This window comes from Aulostomus chinensis, chromosome 12, assembly GCF_037954235.1.
Source record: "Aulostomus chinensis isolate RoL2024-O1b breed Wild chromosome 12, RoL_Achi_v1.0, whole genome shotgun sequence".
Lineage (NCBI taxonomy): Eukaryota > Metazoa > Chordata > Actinopteri > Syngnathiformes > Aulostomidae > Aulostomus > Aulostomus chinensis.
The window spans coordinates 3,265,646-3,287,640 of NC_141331.1; the positions used below are offsets into that span (position 1 = coordinate 3,265,646).

At 47.0% G+C, this 21,995-nt stretch overlaps 3 protein-coding genes across 3 annotated transcripts in view; all 3 read right to left on the reverse strand.

Moving 5' to 3' along the window:
- Positions 1 to 6,996, reverse strand: part of spegb (striated muscle enriched protein kinase b) — a 37,207-nt gene extending 30,211 nt beyond the window's left edge. Inside the window, exon 1 of the mRNA XM_086219675.1 lies at positions 6,339 to 6,996. Within this exon, the coding sequence (XP_086075801.1) occupies positions 6,339 to 6,756 (418 nt within the window). The 5' untranslated portion in view covers positions 6,757 to 6,996. The remainder of the gene's footprint in view (positions 1 to 6,338) is intronic.
- Positions 6,997 to 9,209: 2,213 nt separating this feature from the next.
- On the reverse strand, positions 9,210 to 13,608 carry LOC147251759 (C-X-C chemokine receptor type 2-like). Its single transcript, XM_086221159.1, has 2 exons — positions 13,293 to 13,608; positions 9,210 to 11,999 (listed from the first exon to the last, which is right to left on the reverse strand). Exons 1-2 carry the CDS (start codon positions 13,297 to 13,299, stop codon positions 10,924 to 10,926), a joined length of 1,083 nt encoding a protein of 360 aa, XP_086077285.1. The 5' UTR covers positions 13,300 to 13,608; the 3' UTR covers positions 9,210 to 10,923.
- Positions 13,609 to 16,063: 2,455 nt separating this feature from the next.
- nabp1a (nucleic acid binding protein 1a) lies at positions 16,064 to 21,161 on the reverse strand. The gene is made up of 6 exons (XM_086219676.1): positions 20,129 to 21,161; positions 19,747 to 19,885; positions 18,968 to 19,039; positions 18,189 to 18,273; positions 17,122 to 17,191; positions 16,064 to 16,975 (listed from the first exon to the last, which is right to left on the reverse strand). The coding sequence occupies exons 1-6, from the start codon at positions 20,220 to 20,222 to the stop codon at positions 16,773 to 16,775; spliced, it is 663 nt and encodes a 220-aa protein (XP_086075802.1). The 5' UTR covers positions 20,223 to 21,161; the 3' UTR covers positions 16,064 to 16,772.
- Between the last annotated feature and the right edge of the window lie 834 nt (positions 21,162 to 21,995).

Consider the following 21,995-nt stretch of genomic DNA (forward strand, 5'->3'; position numbering starts at 1 on the left):
CAGCGCACACCGATAGGCAGAGAAAACTGTGGGAGTGATGCAGCCCTCCTGAGATCAGTGTTCTACAGCACCGCTTGACATTTTTCATGCTTCCATTCCTCCTTGTTTCCATGTGTCTGTGTCTTATTTCTCAACACGCTGGTCTTGTGTTATGTTGTCGGCACAGAAGGAGGAAAAAAAAAAATTCCTGCAACCAGCAGCAGAGCTCCTGCTTTCACTCCCCTGCATAGCTGGAGCACTCTTGAGATTGACTCCAAGCAATAATTCCTCCAAAGGGTTTAATTGCTCTTCTCACTGCTGCACTAGTAAAACTAATAGCGCAATTGTATAACACACTGCTGCTAATTCATTTATATTGGGTGTGATAATCCTCCATTATTAAAAATGGAATGGAACATGCTGTTTCTGAAGATTTTTTTCCCCTGAAGGGGAAGGAAAAGGTACGACTGCGTACACATTTAACTGTGACACACGCTGCACTCCAGAGGGATGGTAGTTAAGGGCCAGCAATGCCTGGTGATGTCATGACACATCATTAAAATGACATATTAACTATAATTCATACTAAAATATGTAATGGTTGCAGCCACAGACGCACACAACTGCAAATAGCTACAGGCTTAATTACACGGTGGGGTGATTATGTCACGGCCAGAGTCTTTGTGTTCCCTTGGCAGCAACACTTTCTCCACATCCTTTTTCCTTTCTTTGTTGTTGCTTTTGAACATTTCTGATCAACTCGAAGACAACAAAGATGAGGCAGTGTCTCTGCGCGACTGCTCAACGCGAACCTGCGCTCGTCATGGCCCTGTTTGATGACCTGAGTCCACATCACCACAACCAGGCAACACGGTTGCCCCAGAAAACCTGCTCTGCTAAGAAGAGCCAACCTCCCGACCCCCAAATGAAACAAAGCTTGGGATTCGGGTGTGTTTAACTGATCGTGACAGTCAGGTATTGTTAGCCGGCTAGCCAGAGGGCTAACGTGACCTTAAATACATAACAAACACAAGTTTACAATCACCTTTCAGGGGAAATGACAAAGAGAGATGAGCAACATGACCACCCCTGTTCCAGGATAATGATCAGCTGCGGGGATGATTTTATTTTGGAGGCCAACCTGTGCGTTCGTGTCTCCACGGGTTCCGGTGCGAGGTCCTCAGGGCAGACACTGGAACGAAACTAATCAAAGAAGAGGAGCTTTCCACAGAAATGCAGACTGCAGAATCGATTTCCAAGTGTATTCACTGATTTAGAGGCTGCAGGTTCTACGTTAGCAGGATGACGAAAAACTACTGGTAACCTAACAACACAACAGCTATCGAGAGGTGGAAGGATAACCCCTTCAATTTTTGAGCTGATTCTTTAAACGAAGCAAAAATGCTCCTTTTTCAAGGTTTTTTTTTTTAACCACTGGCTTCAGTGTGGGTTTGTACTCTAATGAGTGTCCATCCAGTTTGTTTATGTGCTTGTTGGAGCGATTTGGTGATGTAGGGGGATTTCCACGGTGTAAATGTGGCTCCACCTGTTCTCAGAGATTCATGGCCCAGGAGCAAGACAACATGTTACAGACAGCATCCAAACACATTGGAAAGGGGCCATCGTCACTATCAAAGTGGACGTATAAAGTTCCTCCCAAAGGCTACGTCAGCAGGCTTACGACAAGGAACACATCTTCCAAATAAGACCACAATCATTGCTCCTTCTGCCCACAAGTTGATTACACAAGTACATCAGGTACACTCGGGAGTATTTGGAGGATACTCTCAAAAATCAACCTTTTCAGTAGAGGGAAAGGAAAGTCGCACAGGGCCACGCTAAAATTAGCACTGATGTCTTCCTGTGTAACAGGAGAGACGTTGGCCGGCTAACATCCCAAAAATCTAAGGCCTGGCACATTCCGCTGTATAAATAACTAGAGAGAGTCGGTGGACACGGGGGCAGGCGAGAGAGAGAGAGAGAGAGAGAGGGTTTGGGCCCTATCATTGAGTGATGGGACAGCTGTAGACCACGCACATGGCCAACAAGTAGAGCGCTGAATCGAGCTGAAGGTTAAAAAGGAGAGTCTGACATAAGTTTGGAAATGACCAGCGACTCCGTGTGACCATATTACTTGAATAAGTGCACAAACAAACAGGAAAGACGCTCCTTAAAAGCTGCACCGATCCCATTATTCTGATTCTTCGTAACCCCGACAACGACCACACAGCCTGGTGTAAGTACGGAGTCCCAGCTGTGCAAAGCCAAAGTTAATATATAGTTTCCATAACTGTCTGTTTGGGGGCTGCAGGATTGGGTCTCTGCTTTTTGTGGACGACGTGGTCCTGCTGGCTTCATCGGACCGTAACCTTCAGCTCTCGCTGGATCGGCCGAGTGTGAAGCAGCGGGGATGAGAATCAGCACCTACAAGTCTGAGTCCATGGTTCTCACCCACAAAATGGTGGAGTTTCTGGGTTGGAGATGAGACCCTGCCCCAAGTGGAGGAGTTCAAGTACCTTGGGGTCTTGTTCACAAGTGAGGGAGAGATGGATCGAGAGATGGATCGTGAGATCCACAGGCGGATTAGTGCGGCGTCTACAGTGATGCGGACTCTGCATCAATCCGTCGTGGTGAAGAGGGAACTGAGCTGAAAGGCAAAGCTCTCCATTTACCGGTCGATCCACGTTCCTACCCTTACCTGTGGTCATGAGCTTTGGGTTATGAGTGAAAGAACGAGCTCGCGGGTACAAGCCACCGAAATGAGTTTCCTGCGGAGGGTGGCAGGGCTGTCCCTTAGAAACAGGGTGAGAAGCTCCGCCATCTGGGAGGAGCTCCAAGTAGAGCCACTGGGGCATCTGGTCAGGATGCCTCACAGACGCCTCCCTAGGGAGGTGTTCAGGGCACGTCCAAGTGGTAGGAGGCCTTGGGGAAGACCCAGGACACGTTGGAGAGACTATGACTCTCAGCTGGCCTGGGAACTCCTCAGGATTCCCCGTGAGGAGCTCGACAAAGAGGCCGGGGAGAGGGAAGTCTGGGTCTCTCTGCTGAGGCTGCCGGCCCTGCGATCCGACCCCGGAGAAGCAGAAGATGGATGGAAGGAAAGTGTCAGGCAGCGCAAGCACGTGAGCGCTGAGCCATCTAGTCTCTAATACCACCTTGTTCCTCCAGAGGCAGCAATGAGGGACTGTGCCAGAGGGCCAGTTTCATGGTTATGAAATTATTTTTATTAACCTGGTGAGGGTGAGTCACCGCGGGGCGAGAGAGCAGAGGCCCAGCAGACACCCATCCAGCAGAGGAGACTCCCATCACTTTCAGTTCATATATCCCACAGAATAAAAACGGACTGAGGAAACAATGTTCTGAACACCGACGGCGCGTCAGTGCTAAACAGGACTCGTAGATCCAGAGGTAGAAAAGGTTCAGAAAAGAGGTAGACAATTTAAAAAAAAAAACCCACCTTGACAGGTGACAGGAGGAACTATCTGGCTATCAGCATCTATAGTCCACAACGGATCACCTGTTTGGGACTATTTTGGAAGCGGCGAGCTGACAGACAGCATCTGGTGATACGTCTCCCTGCTGATCGGAGAGAGAAGAGCTGAAATCCTCATGAAGTACTCTGATCCGCCCGCTCCAGTCCAGCGCTGTCTTTTACATAACGCCTGTGTTAAGTTTCTATTGACACACGCACATTTTGACCCGCGCTTCCATTTTAATTATTTACTGAGTGTAATTTTCTGGGCAGCCGCCCACTGAATTCGCTTCATGAAATGACAAAGAATAGACCAAAGTATCTGCTCCAAAGTAAAAACAACAACAACCACCGATGGGCTGAGTCCATCGCGTATTTGACTAATTTTCTCGACCCTGGTGCAGAGATGGTGACGGGGAGGGAGACACCTGGTTTGGGGTTGTTGAGGACCAGGACAGCAGTGGTGGTCTGGTCTGGTCTGGTAGAGGCGGGTAGCCTGGGCCAGGAGACAGTACCACTTCTTACGGAAGGAAAGGTTGTTATCGTCGTCGTGGTTTTGATGTTATCCCGCCGTTATACTGTACTACTACTGCTACTACTACTACTACTACTACGACTACTTTTCCTAATAAACTGTTTCCTCAAGCCATTTATTATGTGAGCATAAAGTAAGAGAACCAACTGAAGCCAAAACAATAAAATTATCCTGCAGTTTGAGGATCAATTAAAAGCATCGTCTCCTCGCTCTGCTGTTCCCTTGAAGGAGCTGACGGTTTAATTCCTGTGCTTGCAGGCGTCTTGTCTTGCTTTCATAATGAGTATCTGGTTACATTTATGAAAACAATGGTAATTTTCTAAGAAGCACAAGAGGGTGCACGATCACATTCTGGGTACGTTCTCTCATTCGGTGCTCTGGTACTAATGTGGAGTGTCCAGGCAGCTAATATTTATACAGTGAAGGAAATGTAATACACTGCGGTTTCTTCCTTGTCATCACGTTGCCCACCCTGCAGACACCCTCCACTCTTTTAATCCAAAGTTTCTGTCTCACACAAAGCTTCTCGTCTGTGTTTGAAAGCAGCTGGAGTCGTTATTTAAGCATCCAGTCCTCTTTTTTCCTCTCCTTGCAGCATCAGAGGCGGTGGTCACCTGCCAAGTGTTTACTCGTGTTAAACTGATGGAACCGTTCAGCAGCGATGAGTCCTCATCTTTGGGGCTGCCTGTCACATTTATTCTCTCAGTGCATAAAGAAAAAAAAAAGAAAGAGGCAGATCTAAATTGAAAAGCGAGTTTCCTCCGACAAACTCATGCTGAGCGCTGCAGAACAATGACGGAGCGCTCGAGCTGAAGGGCATATTTGTGGAAGTAATGTAATCTCTGCAAGGAGCTGAGGTGAGCCGAAGAGCTGAATTTAATGCTGAGATCACAAGAAGCATAAAAAAGGAGATATTTCAGAATTCAAGCAGTTTAAGGGAGAAGGGATGAGGGATCATGGCGGGCCGGACATCGAGGAACCTGGCTGGGTCACCGTCTCGCTCGTCACAAACGGTCAGAACGGTCAAAAGCGGTAATTCAGGAGTGGCTCTTTAGAGTCTCTGAGCAAATCAACATTCCAGCTGCAACAATTTCTTACTAATTATCAACAACAAAAAAAGCATCAGCTCTCATTTGAGGAATGTTCTGATGCACACATTTGATTTTAGACACGTCAGGGCTTTTTTAGCCCACACTTTTAGTCCAACAGACAGCAAAGCCTCATTGAGGGTTGGGCTAAAAAAAACAAAAACAAAAAAAACTTTGCGCTTTAAGAAACAAATTTATGAGTGAGAAGACTTCAGGAACCAGGCCCATTTTTGGTCTAAGACAAGACAGCAACGCACATGAAACACAATTATCTCACGTGATTTCAAGAACTTGGGGAGAATTATTGGCTAAATCAAAACAAGTTATATATTTAATGCCAAATCTCATTCAAGCGAGATCAACTTCTATGTCCCAGATATGAACCCTGGGAAATCCCTTTGATTTCTGCAGTCAGAATACAGAAAACTGACCAAAAAAAACTCACAATCATATAAATGAACACAGGGATGACATGAAATGGAGCCCAGGACCAGGACTCAGCTACCAGGATGTTAAACTGCACTGACCAGCCAGCAGCAGAGTCAGGATGCCTGGAACAACAGTCAGGATTCTGGATAGCTTTTGTGCTTTCTGACGGGGGTTGGAGATGAAAGAGAGATCAGAGCATCTTTTTAGGAGGTGCTCTTCCCCTCCATCCTCCCCAGAGCCAGAGAAGAATACAGATGTTTTCTCCAGTGCGGTGCGTTAGAAACCTAAGACCCATGCTAGTTAACTTAGCTCAATAAATGGTCGTGGGTGGGCAGGTTAGCGTACCTCCATTCAAAGTTTACACTTTTCTCCAATAACAATCCGCCGTCCAAACACTGTGCACAACATGATCCATTATTTTAACAATCAGACACATAGTGGGAACTACTTTCTCAACAGCCCAGCGATTTAGTGCAGCTCCTCAAGAGCTCCACTGTAACTTCGGTCAACAAAACAAAAAGGTTTTGGGCAACTAGAGGAGTGATTACGGCAACTGATCACGGCTGACGCTGTGAGACAGGATGGGGAGATTACTGCTGGGCAAAAAAACCAAACTTCCCATACACGCTTATTTGTTTTGCTAAATGAACTAGCATGATTCTCAGAGAGAGAAGATCTATTTTCCTGTCTGGCTCTGTGGACAATTAGTATATGCCCCAAAAAGTTAGCATGTTGTTTTAAATCTGTTTTAGCAGTTCAGTATTTGACCTGAACCCCCAGCCAACAGAAATCAGTCTGGAAATACTGCAAGTTGAGAAGTATTCAGGGACCTTACCTTCACCAAGATCCAAGACGGCAAGCACAGCGCTACTGCGCGCCTCCCCCAGGTGATTGTTGGCGATGCAAGTGTAGAGTCCGGCATCACTGGGCTTGCAATCCCTAATCCAAAGCCCTCCATATTCCTGGTTCTCCATATTGAGAAGCTCGTCGTTGTGGTACCAGTACAGCGAGGGTTGGGGGTCCCCGGACACCGTCACCTTGAGGCGGATATCACAACCTGTCCCCACGGCGGCGTTCCTCATTTTCCGTGTGAAGACTGGTGGAGTTGGGGTTGGATGAGCGGGCCCTCGAGGCTCTGAGACAACTTGGTCTTGGCTTGCTTTGGAGCGTTTCGGGGGGATGATGGGGCTCGGGGGTGCCACGGCTTCATCTGCCCCCTTTTTTAGGGAAGTTTGCGCTGCTGCTTTTTTCATGGCTGAACTAATTGTGCAGGTGCCCTGTTGCTGTATATTGCGATAACAATAACTCGGCCCCGACTTGTTTTCCGTAACAAAGTTCAAGTCTATGACTGACTAGGTTATCACATTTTTGAATTCTTTCTGTCCCTTTCACGAAAAAAGACAAACTACAAATTTGAGAAACCAATCTGCCATTGATTAAATTTTGTTTTCCCAAAGGAAAAAAGAAACTAGTTGATTACCTGCTGATTAGAGAGATAGAAGTAGCTGCCACTATGCTGCCCAGAGGTATTTTTAGGGTTAGACCTTCTGGATCATGTTGCATTAACAGCTCCCTTGACTTGTCTCTTGAAAGTGACAGCCCTGGTTTATCTCTCCTGATGTTCTCTGACTTTTCAACCTTTTGTAACCATCCCCCAGTGGCGTGGGATCTCTCTGTAGAACAAGATGGGATTTCTTCAATCTTCTTTATCCTCAGCAGCCATCAGAACTGGTCTTGGTTGGTTGCAAACAACAAGTCCTCTCCGGTGAGTGGCACAGCGTCCCCCCCCACCACCCCCCACCCCCTTCCTTTTCCCATCAGCCAATCCATCCCGCTCATGATCTCCCCCCCCCTCCCCACACACCTCTGCCAGTCAGTCTGAGGTGGGAAATGACAGTCACAGGCTGGCCAGTCTTGCAATGACAGCTGCTCCGTGATCCGTCTGCCCAGTCACAGCCGGGCTCCCACCCCCTCGTCATTTTTAGCCAACCTGGGGTCAGTAGAACATGTGAGACGGTGCCACAATCCTAACTTGGCAGAGCAGAAGGGGGTGGGTGGGAGTGGGACAGATACCAAATTTGTAGGTCAAATGTGGAGGCTGACGTAGGCTGTCACGATGAGTCGGTTGAATATCAATTTTGTTTGCTACGGTAAAAAGGGAGTAAGAGCATAGCACTAAAATCAAAGATATCAATTTGTTTGAACAATTATATAACTTAATTGTCAGAGGAGTGGTATGAAAAAATATTTATGCTAGTTAACAACAGTTTTTACCCATCCATGCATTTTTTATACTGCTTACCGCTTAAGGGTCACGGGGCTGAAGCGTATCCGACAAGATTGGGCGAGAGGCCTGTTCACCCTGGACGGGTCCCCAGTCCATCACAGGGCCATCGGGAGCAATTAGGGGTTCAGTATCTTGCTTAAGGACGCTTGGACAAGGTGACTGGGGGAAGTGAGGATCAAACCAGTGCCCCTGCGGTTGCTAGACAGCCACTCTGAGCCACGCTTTACAAGCACTTGATTTGAAAGTCATGATTTGGCAGATAAACATGTCAAGAGGGATTTTACTTTTGTGGCACAAAATGAGCAGTACAAGTCGGGATACAACGGTTGAAGATACAACGTGTTTTTGAAAGCCAACCTGGAAGCTAGCAACCCAATGACTCCCTTTGACCAAAATCCAAAGGGATTTTTACATTAGATTTTGGATTATTGCATGAAATTAACTCTGTAGCACATAAAAGTTGATGAAACTAATATATTTAGTTCAGCAAAATCATCTTTACTGACAGAAGACACTTAAAAGGGTTTTGCAGCTCAATGCAATTGCTAGAAGCACAAAGCTAACGGTATGCTACCAACAAACTGGATGCATGACTTCAGCCTCTCCCCAGTACGCAGGGATCTTATTGGCTGATGAACTATAAAAAGTGAGATAAAAATTTTATGTTAGGGTTCATTTTAGCCGTACTTTTGCTTAGTGCCAAACATGGGAGCACATTGCAGGAAGAAGTGTTCTTAGAGACCTGTGTTTAGCAGTTTAAAATGTAAAATAAAAGGCTTGCCTTCCCTGTGAGGAAACCAGACAATACAATATTAATTTACTCTGCCAGAAGCTGCTTGATTTAGGAAAAATGCAGCCAGGTGCCGTTAGCTAGTAAAGGGTTTCCTGCTACATCAGGGACTAATTAGGCCTGCTTTTACCCAGACTGATCCTCCCGAAGCCAGACCAGGGATACTCAAGCCCCCTCACTCTATCAACTGGCCCTTCAGACACACTTGATACTACCACTTATAATTATCGGGGATGGGTACTACTGCAATACTTGTACAGCTATTTAAAGAACAAGTTAAAGTTTTGTTGGCAGCAGGCTCTACAACAGTCATATTTCATTATTAATATTTGTATATTAGCAGGCTACATAACGTATTTCTACAGCACAAATTACCTTAAATTGATTTTTTTTTTTTTTTTAAAAAGTAAGAGTGGGGCTGCTCAGGTGGTCCACACAGAGACCGGCCCCTGATGCTCCGGTAGCCGTGTAAGTGTTCTTTTGTCCAGACTTTTAGAGTCCAGAACAAGAAACCATTAGGATGCTAATTAGCATCAGGAAATCTTCACCCCCCCCACCCCCACCCCAGTTTCGCAGTTAACAAACTCTTAAAAATCAATCATCAGAAACACAACAGTGTGCTTGTTAATATTAACCTTTATTACGTATGTCAACTGTCTGTATAGTCTTCACCACCTTCAACTAAATAGACAAACAACCCATATAAACGGTCATTAAAAAACAGATTTGAATACATAACTATAAAAACCTTAATGGGGTTATAAAGTACTGTGCAGGCTATTTAGGCTGTGCTGCAGGCTGATGCAGTACAATTTCACGTGGCAGTAAAGAGATTTTTGATCATGTACATCAGATGGCTACTAAAAAAAAAAAGAGAGAGCTTTCAACTGCATGCGAGTGTGTTGGCGAGAGGCTGTTTTGCCTTCCTGTTCTGACGCAGTATTACTGCTTTGCAACAGAGTCACACATGAAATCAAAACTTGAGAAACATATTTCCGACATACATTTCTCAGAAATACACCTGATGGTGGGGAAATATAATACCACAATATGTAGCTAGCTAACGAAGTCTCTAGATAAATAAGATGTTTTAAAAAAAAAGAAAAAAAAAGAAAAGAAAAAAGCATAAAAAGATATTTACAAATTTTATAAAGCAACTAATTTGGTTTATACAAAAAAAAAAAACAACTAAAAATATAAAAATAAATCCACTTCTTACAACTGTCAAATCTTGTCAACTGCAATGTCAAAATTCAATTAACCACTTATCCTGTCTTAAGGTAGGGGGTAGCTGGATAGGGAGCACTGGGCTTGAAAAAAAAACAACATAGTGTGAGACAAACGATCACTCTTGCTGTTGAACTTTTAAACAGTGAATAAACCTCAAATAAACCCAAACCTTCAAAGTGTGACTCGGTTGAACTTGAAGTAGAAAAGGTTGAGAATTGTTTTACACATCGTCTTGTTCTCACAGACGGTAAAACAATTCTCAACCTTTTCTACCGAGTCACACTTTTAACGGACCAAAGCCCATTAGAAAATATATCTTAATGACTTAAATGTTGTCGAGGTTGTATCCATGCGCACATTGAAACGTTTTTTGTGAATTCATAACGTTAAAGTTTTTCCCAAATTGATGGATGGAGAAACATGGATTTTGTAAAACTAATAATCCATCCATCTTAACTGCTTATCCTGTGGTGGTGGGGGTGGAGCCTATCCCAGCAGCCTTCCCCCTGGACAGGTCACCAGTCCATGGCAGGGCCAACACATAGAGACAGACAACCATTGGCTCTCCCAGCCACGCCTACGGTCAATTTAGAGTCTGGATTAACCTGGTCCCCTCTTGATGTCTTTGGACTGTGGAGGAAGCTGGAGTACCAGAGAGAACCCAGCAGGAACAGGGAGAACATGGAGACTCACACAGAAAGACCCCGTGCTCCAGCCGGGGCTCCACCCACAACCTTCTTGCTGGGGGGCCACAGTGAGGACCACTATTCCACCGAGCTGCCCTTGAACAAATGATGTATCCTTTTAATGTTTCTTTGTATGGTTTAAGCATGTGACGTGCATCATATTTGGAGATTACTTCTAAAAATACCTCAGTAAAAAAAAAATTCCCTTGTAAAAAGTGAGATTCCCTTTGAAAGCAATTCACAGTCCACTAGAGGGTGCTCACGACCCCATATGGGCCACAGCCCAGAGTTTGATAAACCCCACTTTATATCAAAATATCTCCTGGATGTGATTTCTGTGTCCTCCAGCAAGGAAATAAAATGACTGAGGACAAACACGTCAGTACACGGAAGTGATCAGTTCGTCCACGGCCTCCTCGCGGCGTCCTCACATGAACGTGGACGTAATCTCGGATGACTGTGAGGACCTGCTGCTCCTCGACACCGACGCCCTCTCCAGGATGCCCATCTTCCTCATGATCTGCAGCAGCCGCCTCCTGAACTTCTCCCCCACGAACGCGTACAACACCGGGTTGACACAGCTGTGCAGCAGCCCCAGGCTCTGGGTAGCGAACATGGCTTGATCCACCGCCATCCTCGCTGGGCACTGGTATGGCACTATCTTTAACCTGAAAAACGTGTCGACCATCACCGCGATGTGGTACGGTGTCCAGCAGAGCAGGAAGGCCACCACCACAAACACTATCACCCTCATGGCTCGCTGCCGCTGGAATCCACTGCGGATGCGGAGGAGGCGCTGGATGGTCACTCCATAGCAGGGCAGCATGATGGCCAGAGGGATAACGAAACCCAGCATGTGGCGAAGGATTCTGGTGGCCAGCCGCCACTCGTCCGCACTGCTGGGATCGTAAAACTCAGCACACACAAACTGACTGGAGTTGTTAGACTTGAAGGAGGAAAAAAAAAGCCCTGGCAAGGACAGGAGAGCCCCGACAGCCCAGACCCCAGCACAGATTCCCCAGCTGACCAGCTGGCGGTTGGACTTGCGGGCCTCCATAGCTCGCACTATCACCATGTAGCGGTCCATACTGATGCACGTCAGGAAGAGAATGCTGGAGTAGAAGCTCAGCTCCTGGAGGATGGTGACGATTTTACACATGGTGTCTCCAAACACCCAGCCACGCGTCACAGAGGTGGCCAAGAACGGGAGCGCGATGGCCAGCAGGAGGTCAGCGACGGCCAGGTGGAGCAGGTAGAGGTCGGAGGGAGGCAGCGCCTGCTTGCTGAGGCCGATCACCAGCCCCACCACCAGATTCCCGGGAATGGCCAGCAGGAAGATGAGGATGTAGAAGATGCAGACGACAACTGTCACTGCATCCGGGAGGGAGAAGGTGCTGCAGGGCTGCGTTTTAGGGTTGATGACGAACTCGGTGTCATTGTAGGTGAAGTTGAGTTCGTAGTACGCTGAGCCGAAGTCAAAGATGATGGAGGATGTGCTCAGATCTGAGGAGGGAAATCAAAATATCCTGTTGCTCTTACAAGATGACTTTTTACAAAAAAATATTTTCAAACACACCAACTTTTTATGGAAATACACTCATTTTTAGAGCCAGTCCAACAGATAAAAATCGCTAGTTAGCTTAGCTTTAGCGGACGCCAGCAAACACACTTTTCCCAGCGCTAACAGAACGAGAGTCGTGGTAAAAGAAATGTAAAAAGTAGTACAAGGTGACCTTTTAGTCCCCCCCCCCCCCCCCCCCAGGGTTCACTGCAGCTACGCTAACTAGCTATCGGTGGGGGTCTGGAGCTCGGTGGTTGTCTTATCTGCTGGTCTGGAACTAACCATGATGGATGATAGTTCCCAAAATGTTGGTTTGCTCCTTTAATGGATCAAACCTGATGCATCGAAGCACCCGGCGGGTTGCTAGGATACGGGAAGGCGTTTTATTTCTTCATGGCAGGGTTCATGCAGGTGTCCACATGTTAAATGTAGGACTCCTGCTGACCGCGTGCCCTTCATGGAGGGCTGCTGAAGTTCTGTGTGGGTTCAAGTTTGAGGGAACAACTGATAAGGAGACTTGCTGTCGTGTCGATTTCCCTCAAATGTCACGTGACGCAGAGACGTTATCCTCCTCATCAAGTTAATGTTTCAAACTGGAGAAAATCAACAGATTCCAGCCTTCTCGCGGCTTTTTAAGACCCTGCAGGGACCCGTTGTGTAAAACTTCAAGTATTTTATGCTTCATACAAGTTTCATGGTACCCCTTTTTTTGTGCAGCACTTAGTAACTTCAAAATATTCTACATCATTAAAGACGTTTCTAGTCGCCGATACAAAGATTGCATCTTAATGTACGGACATTCTCTTTGCTTCACGGTAAAGCAGCTTATTTTTCTTTACATGCTACAATAATCTGACTTCATGTGCTGTCTTGATAATACTTGGTACTTCCCTCAAATACTTCCCTAGGTACTCAAAGACACTTCAGAAACACATTTCAACCACGAACCTGCTGCTGTCCACTGATATCTACGTTTCTTTTTCATTTAAGATAATGTGCAGTACCTCAGAGCTTATTGTTGTGAAGTAATAATGTATCGGGTTACTTGTTTTTCCTCAGTAAAAATAAATACATACATTTGAGTGTCACCCATCAAGCATTACTTCACTGTAAATTTATGATGATAAAATCAGTGACTTGTGAGCCGTTCAAGGCTGGCCCAGCGCGGTCAAACCGCCTGGGAGACAACAGTAAAAACGCATGAATGTGAATTATAAGAGGACGGAACTGCTCACCGCTCATCGTGATGTCTTCTTGGTGGAGGCTGAGATGGATGTCACAAGCAGACAAAGAGCAGACACATCCTGACTCCACACCCCTCCCCTCACGCAGCCTCACTTTCCTGTTCTGCACACAGGTTTGTGTTTGTTCGCAACCTTTAATAATCCAGAAGTTGTTTCGAGTCACTGGTGTCCTTCAGTCTGGAGATGCGCAGCGGCAGTTGGGAACATTAAGTGATGTTTTGCAGCATTTTTCAGTTTATGCAGCAGATTTCGCCCCATGTTTATTTGTAATCCATCTCTCCTCAGCAGCACGTTTCCACCGTCACAGTGAGCCGTTTCTCCCCAGACGCTCCTGTCTTCTGGCATACTGAAAGGTTTATTTATGCGTTGTCTTATCTTAATCTGCGCTCGAATGAAACTCCTGACAATTCCCTCTGAACCAGAGGCCAGATTATCTGAGTCATCGCTGTCATAAGACGCGCTGCCACGCGGCAAAACTGAAAGAGAAACTGTGTCAGCTTCGCCGACTCAAAACAAATACCAGAAAAACAGGCGTGCATCCCATTCAAGAGATGCGGGATCGAGCGTCACAACTCCACCGACCACCGAGTTCCACCGGATCCCAACTGATACGTCGATCAGAACAGAAATAATATTAATAACTTTTATTACAAGTCTGCTTCGGCTCTACACACGCAAATGAAGCCTCTTTACAATTCTGTTCCCTGAAAGAGAAGAAAAGAGGACAAACCCCCACAGCGTGTGAGCTTGCAGGGAGAAGTGACATGAAGAGCCAAAGAATCTGTTCGTGTCGAAATGTCGTACTTGAGTTCTGTCAGCAGTTTTAAAAAGCATCGTTGCATTCAGACCTGAGTGACAGCTGACAGACACATTCATGACAAAAGCATTTAAAGAAGTGGTTGCAGCGCCGCGTTCTTTGTAGAATTTTCAGGGAAATTAAAGAAAAGTGAGGGTTCTCTGTGAAAAACTCGGCGACTATTGGAAACCGTCAGAAATGCTCCGGCAGAACCCCCCCCCCCCCCGAGTGTCAAGGGGGCTGAGGTCAAAGGTCAACATTACAGATTAGCCTAACCTCAACCTGAACACCCTAAACTACTGCCCAAGTTTATCACCTCGTTAATGAGAGCAGACAGAATAATTCACCACCACCGGGAGGTTCAAGGACAGGAAGTCAAGTCATGCCGCCGCTGTCCGATTTTGCTTTGACAGGGTTAGAAACCGACACAGGAAGTGATGATCCCACCGTCCACTTGTACTCAGGTTGAGTAAAAAAAAACCAAACCTCACAATATTCACAAGAAACCATCAACAAGGTCTAACACTACAGCTTTTCTGTGCCAACGTCACACTTGGGGGACATCAAAGTGGAAAATATGTCGTGAACACGCGGTCGCCGGGCCGGCCGTGCGTCACTGGCGGGTGTTGCCGAGCACGTTCAGCCTCTCAATGTGTGACTCGTCATCCGATCAGACTCTAACTGGGACCGACACTCGAACCCGTCCCCAGGAAGACGCCTTCTACTTGAGTTGGACAGGCGCCCGTCCCTCCGAGCGCCAACGTGTCCCCTCACAGGTGAGGTTTCACAGCAGTGAAAACTTCATCCCTGTGCCGTGAAGCAGCGACCTACTTCCTGTGCAGGCGAGTGAGGAGCAACTTCACCGCTGTCATTTCAGTCAGAGATGACGGAGGGAACCGGGGAACAGCAGGGTCCAGTCCAGCGGTACTGGACCACTGCACTGGTTTGCATGCCAGTCTATGGTTCCATGCGAGGTGTTTTCTCTCATCGCTACTCGAGTACACGTGACACCGAGGGTCCCGACCACACGTGGTGACATTTCTAACAACGCATGACTCCTGAGTGACCGGAGTGCTGAGGAAGTTGGCACTCATGACACATTGGTGTTGACGAGCAACACGTTTCCTGCTGCACTTCTCATGTGTTTCAGCTTCCAGTGTCACAAGGGATTCTGGTTTTACCACGAGGGCCTGAGGAGAGACCTCAGCAGGCTCCGCCCACCCGAGGGGAAACAAACCCTTCAGCTGCTCAACACAGCGGGGCACTGAGACCGTTCATAAGGGTTGCTAGCAGAAAAACACACGTTAATGTTAAACATAAGTAGCGTGAATCCAGCATGACATCATCCCCTCATGAGGATCACCTGTCAGAGGTGCCGACTGACTGCACCGGTTCACCAGGTCCGATGCCTGCAGTCCACAATACTCTGGCTTATTCTGCGTGAGCTGAATCGGCGGCTCTGTGTCCTGACCTCCATATTCATAAACTTGAGAGTTCTTGTGAGCCTGAGGAGAACTGGCGAGGACAAACGCACTCATTTGTGCGTGTTTAAGTTCCACCTGGTTGGACACACTTGACGAGAAATGGTGTGGAATGAGGAAGTGGCGGCAGCTGGGAATTGAACAGTTCAGGTGCTTGGTGCAATGGAGGATATGAGGCCACAGGGGAAGGTTGTGTTGTTGTGTGCAACGCGTTGCGCTATCGTTGAGTTCTTCTGTTCCTCTGTGGGAGGAGAAGGTCAAGTGAGGGGTGCAGCACTGAGGGCTCTACGGCCAGGAGGCCGCGGCGCTGAAACGGAACCTGCCTGTGGGGGGAGGGGGTGTGGCTTTCAGACTGGGGGTTCAGGGGGTTAAAATGCCAGGATGTTTAGGAAGCTCCTCCCTCCTCTCCAAAATAAAAAAGGTGGTGTGACATTTATTATCAGTAACTTGTGTTCAAACCTCAAAACAAACTACAAAGAACCAAATATGGCAGAATTGCTGTAAAATTTATTCGGTGAACCGTTTTACCAGTATCGTATTGAAGTGGTCCCACCTGGATGAAGAATGGCAAACAAGAAAACGTGTCTTCGGAAAAAAAAACAAAAAACAGTCTACCTGTCCATCACTAGAAGTCCACAGCCAACACTTTCATCACTTCAGGTACAGTTTGGTTAGGAGGGAAAGACCCTTACAAGTTCAGCTTGTGCATTCAGTCCAAGAATTCATTTCACACTTAAGGCCTTTTTCCCACTCGAGAGCAGAAACAGGTTTCCTGATTTCAAAGACCGCCGAGCTGCCCCCCCCCCCGCCATAAATTAAGAGAAGAAAGTGCATCAAGTGTTCAAGTAGGGTGCATGATTTGAAGGAACATAACAGGAGGGGTTAAGGTTAGGCGAGTGTGGAGCGGCAACACTGGCACGGGGCTGGCGTTGAGCGAGCAGGTGGAGCCCCACGACTCCTCCGCCCAGGGCTGACAAGGAGCCCCAACAAGGAGCCCCGCGCGCGCATCACAATCACGCTGAGAGCAGCACAACTCGCACTTTGCCTGACAACACCACATCTGTAAAAATGTTATGCAACGACTCCGATTCCAGGATTGTGACAGCCGGCGAGATGGGGCAACGATGTTACTGAAGGGTACGGGGGTCAGGGTGGGGGGGGACACCACCTCCCTACATGATCCCTCAACCTCGTTCATCTTTTGGCACGCCGTGGGTCCCTGCCGTTGCTAATGGTAACTGAAGACTTTGCTGCTGCTGGCGGTCCAGCAACAGCAGCTGGGGGAGCTCCGTTGCCAGGTGACCGACCGTTGGGTCGCCCGCCCCCGAACGCAGCATCGCGTGCTGCACCAGGTGCTGGGTTGTTGTTGGCGGAAAATGGCGGCATGGCACCGTTACCTACGGATTCAGAGACACATCTTCAGACTCCTGCAGGGACGTTTAACCACAAACCAACATTTGTAGTAATATTCTGCTGAAGATGCACAACAGCGGCGTTTCTTACAAGCGAGCAACTTAAAGAGGAAACAGTCGCTTCTACTCACCTGGTGGGGCAGATGTACCTGAATTCTGATTGGGCGGAGAGTTTCCCCTCTGGTTCTGGTCTGGTTTACCCTGTTGGTGAAAACTACGATTGTTAACGTCCCATGATGATGATGAAGATGATGACTTGGCCATTTCCTGATCTCAAAGATCAGAATGAGGGTGTTCTGTTGGTGTATTTACAGCTCTAACCAGGAGCCTGAGGTCACAGCTAGTCTTCGCCGTTCAACGGTGGACTGAGTACGACGAGTGTCAGCCCCATGAAAGGACTCAGGATCTCATCCATCTTGTCTGATAACATTTGGGACGTCGGTGCAAGTCCATGTTCAATTGATTTTATCCACAGTCAAGTTAGCGGCGGGCTAACGGAGTCATCCAGATCCCTCGCTGGCTGGGAGGAGCAGCCTGGCCTGCAGGCATTAGTTTATGAATGCAGGAAAATTCAGTGTTGGTGCACACATTGATTTTAGATGAATAATGTACATCAAGAGGGCCCTGGACAACTCCATCCTCTGGGAAAACACAAGTACAGGATCGAGGCTCCATCGACAGACAGGCCTGCTTAACTTTAAACTATTCAGAATTGATCCTGACTCAAAATACACAGGATTCCTGTGAGAGGCGACCTGCTCCACCGGCCCCATCAGGTTAATGCAGCCGTGCTGTCGGAGTTCTCCATTTTTAAATTTTTTTTTTTAAGCCGTAAACTCTTGTTCACATTCCCTGTGTTTCCTCACAGCCGTGCACATCTGAACGTCGGCTCTGACACATTTACCTTAAAACAACACTGCTGACTTGCCTCACAAGATTAGATTTCCGTTAAAATCTGGTTTTTTGTCCAAACGACACTCTGCTCATCGACACACTTCTGTAAGTTTCATCTGAAGTGGCTGCAGGGCTGCTCTGTCACACGCGGAAATAGAAGAGCAGTGCAAATGAAGACGCCGGCAGCGCCAGGCCTCACGGAGGGTGGCGGCGGCGGCGGCAGCTTCAGCTTGAAAGATCTGTCTGATCTTTCCATGTTTGAGGGCGTTCTGATCCAGGTGGCGTGGTCACGGGGGCTACTTACAGACTTGTTCTGCTGGTTGGCCTGGGCTAGCAGCTCTGGGTTTGGTTCACTGAAGTTGGGCACTTCTGAATACACCATGCAAAACCTGGGAGACAGAATAGGAAGCACCAAATCATTCCAGACACGAAAACTGACCAGGAGCAGTTCAGCCATCTTGGGTGCAGCGAAAATCTAAAGATACATGAAAAAAAAAGAAGGATCCCTTTGGCTGCGATGAAAGTTTTAACATGCAATGACCTGACAACCTAAGCATCATCTTGCTCTTGTAGACGTGTGGAATCTTCCTAGAAAGCTCACAGGGCTCATACAGAATTTTATGAGTAATCAAAGACCTCATCGAGGAAAATTGTCATCTCCGTGCATTTCGCTCCAACTAATGACGACTCACGTGGTTCCTTACCACCTACACGTGTATCAAGGTAAAGATATCCCAAGACTAAAATGGACTGTTGTGTTGGTGTGCTCGACTCTCGATATTCTGCTCCTTGAAGCAAGCCTGACTGATGAATATTTTTGGTTTTATTTTTTCCCAAAACACCCAATTTTCACACTGAATGGTTTCCCAGGTTTTTCCCGTGACCACATTCCTAGAGACGGCGGCCGGTGGCTTTGCTTCAGTGAATGATCCTAAGCTGTACGACGTCTTTCACTGAGACGCCAGGTGTGTATCAACATGTCGGTGAGTCATTTCACGTGAGGTTAGTATGATGCTCATCAGCCACACTTCCAGCGCTGATGAGTCAGCGCCGGTCAACACGGACTCGCTGCAGGCTACTCACTCCCCAATCTTCTGCAGATCTCCTCCTCTTCCAGTGTACAGGGTCAGGCAACCTTTCCAGATCGACGCGTACCTGAGGCAGAACGCACCAGTTACAACGACCCCCTCAACGCAGAACGACACGCGTGGGGCAGCCCAGAGTTGGATTAGTCCCATTTTCATCACATACATGAATGAGAACTGGACGCTGGAGCTCCAGGTAGCTTCCTGCTCTGTCACACCGGGGAAAGCACCTCACCCTCACTTCAGGTGAACTCAATGTGAAGCCATGTGGGCAGGAATATATGAGTGTGACAGTGTGAGGCCCTTATCAGGGGCACATTGTTCAAAAAAATGAGTGACGAAAGAAAGAGCATTTGAGTTGTCTGATGGGTGAACATATCCGCATCTAATAACTCTCTCAAAGTTGATGAGACATCAGGGTACCAACGCTGGGCTTGTTTGATGCGTTTAATCAAGTCTGCACTGTTCCTTTTGTGTGTTCCTTCCCCTCTGGTTGGAACTTGTGTGTTTTCTCTCATGTATTGTTTTTTTTCTACATAGTTAAACTGGAGTGCCCTTTATATACAGGTAAAACCACATCAACTCTTACAAAACAAGTAGAAGTAAAAGCTGAGGTTCCATTACTGCCTGCCAAATTCAAGTAAATGTGCCCCCCCCCCCCGCCCCCAGGACTACAATCCAAAGTGATCACTAAGGGATTGTCACACCGCCAGCAAATCAGGGAATTTAGGGACCGACTGAGCCGTCCCGTGAGCGTCAGCCTGGGAACACTCCTACCCTCTGGTCAGCTTGATGATGTCTCCAGGCTGGATCAGGCTGCCCAGCTCATCCCAGACAGAGATGGAAATGCTGCCACTCTTGTCTGCCACCTTGCAGGAGCGCACTTCATGACCATCTTTCGTTTTGGTGACTCGACCTGGAAGGAAAAAAAAACCAAACACAAAAGGATGAATGAGTTACTTGAAACAACAACAACTTATCAAACCTCTGGTAGCATACACCGTGAACAAAAACTCAAGAGAACAGAGCACCACGGCTTCATTAAAACTCCTTAGTTTTACTAAATGTAATTTGCGTGGATGCCATCGGCCCCTTTAAGAAAACAGACACGAGTTGATGCTTGGTTCGGCCGCCTGAACGCTACGGTTCAACCACTTACCGATTTCCAAAACGATGAATACAATATTTAGATTTTTCGATCCAGGCTTCACGTCTTTAATCAAGAACACGGCCTCGGTTGTCGGGGCTGCCATTGTTGCTCCTGAAGACCCCACTGTCCGCGCCCTCCCGTCACTTGGAGCTGAACAGCTACTGTGTGGGGAAGCTACAAAGTTAGCTTTAGCTCCGCTAGCCTGCCAGCTATATGCTAACTGCACATTCCTCCGACAAAAAAAAAGAAGCACTGTTTGGTCGGCCGCGAAAATTTTAGTTTAACCCCCCAAATACGAATCTCTTAGACGGTCTCACTGGGACACCGAGGCGGAAAAAATTGCCACATTTATCAAAAAAACAGACGCGAGGTGTTTGAGATGGTTGCTAGGCTAAACGTTAGCTAGCTCGCAGTTAGCTACCTTCCTTTAGCTTCGGGGTAGGAGTCTCTGGGCATCTTTCCTTTTTATCAACATAATGACAGCTCCGTCCTTCACATGACGCTAAGGTAATATCATAGTTAACCGTGGGGTGGGGGTGGGGGGTGATGTTCGAGTCAGAACTTTAGAGACGATTTGGGACTGAATTGGCCGAAGTTTAGCACCACCATTGATGTCAGGTAGCAACTAGCGGATAGAAAAAAAGAAAATCAGCGTAGCGAGTTAAACAGGAGACGCTACTAACTTACTGCACCAGGGCTTCAACTATTGTCTGCACTGCTAACTTTTTCTTTAAAAAAAAGGAGATCGATCGCTCGACCACTTCAGAGTTGTTGCTAGTATCACCCCAGAAAGTCAACCGCACTTCCTTTGTGTGTCTGTTTCAGAGTGAAAGGAACGCGCGTTCAGTCCCAAATGCTTTGTTACAAAATGTGTCTTTAGGCTCCTACAATTTTGGCAAAAAGCCTATCACGAAATAAGCTGGTTTTCACACCCAACTAACACTTGAGCTAAAATTTAAAAAAAAAACGCATTTTAAAATCTGTACATGGGTTACACTCAGCCGCACCGTGGAGCCACGGTGCCCCCCAAATAAATGCTAACGTCAGTGTGGGCTGCCGGTCTTTTTTATCCGTTCCAGCCACTTCCATTACGGAACGCCATGAAGGGGTCACCGCGCAGACGTTTCTTTTTTGTTTGGTCTTACGGGGTCGATTCGACGGATACTGATAATGAATGGAAGCATTGTGTTGAATAAAACAAATAAAACTCCCAATTTCAAGTGGAAACTACTCCCATGTTCGTGGTAAAGAAGGCAGGGAGTTGGTTCGTACCAAAACGCGTCATTTTTTCCAGAAACAACGCGAGAGTAAAGGACGCGAGACTTGAAAAAAAGTCATTTTCACGTGCGGCCCATATTCATCAATTCTTTATGCACCATCGCTTTTATTTGTCACCGCATAGAAAATCAATAAAAAACAAAAAGTGTTTTTGGTGTGCAGTTCATTCATACATTGTTATTGACAAATGAAAATCCAAACTATTGCTATCATGTCGGCCCGAGATGATAGCAATAGTTTGCAGACCCTAGATTCTAGTGTTATCTATTTGATGGGCAGGCCACCAAATCATAATGACATCATTACTCCCGCATATTCAGCTTTTTTTAGTGCACTCCCTTGTGTGCGTGTGTGTCTGTGTGTGTGCGTGTGTGTGTGTGTGCGTGTGTGTGTGTGTGTGTTTGGGGGGGGGGTACTTCAGTCCTTTCTTTTAAATGTGTGTTTTCCCTCATCTACGTATTTTAGAGATTATTGCCATCAGAGTTGTTGGATGGACACGAAAGCGGTACTCAGGTGTTTCTATGTGGGGGTTCTGTAATGGCTGCGAGCGAAGGTCGCCATTAAGTAATGGCATAATTAATAACGAACATTTCAAAAA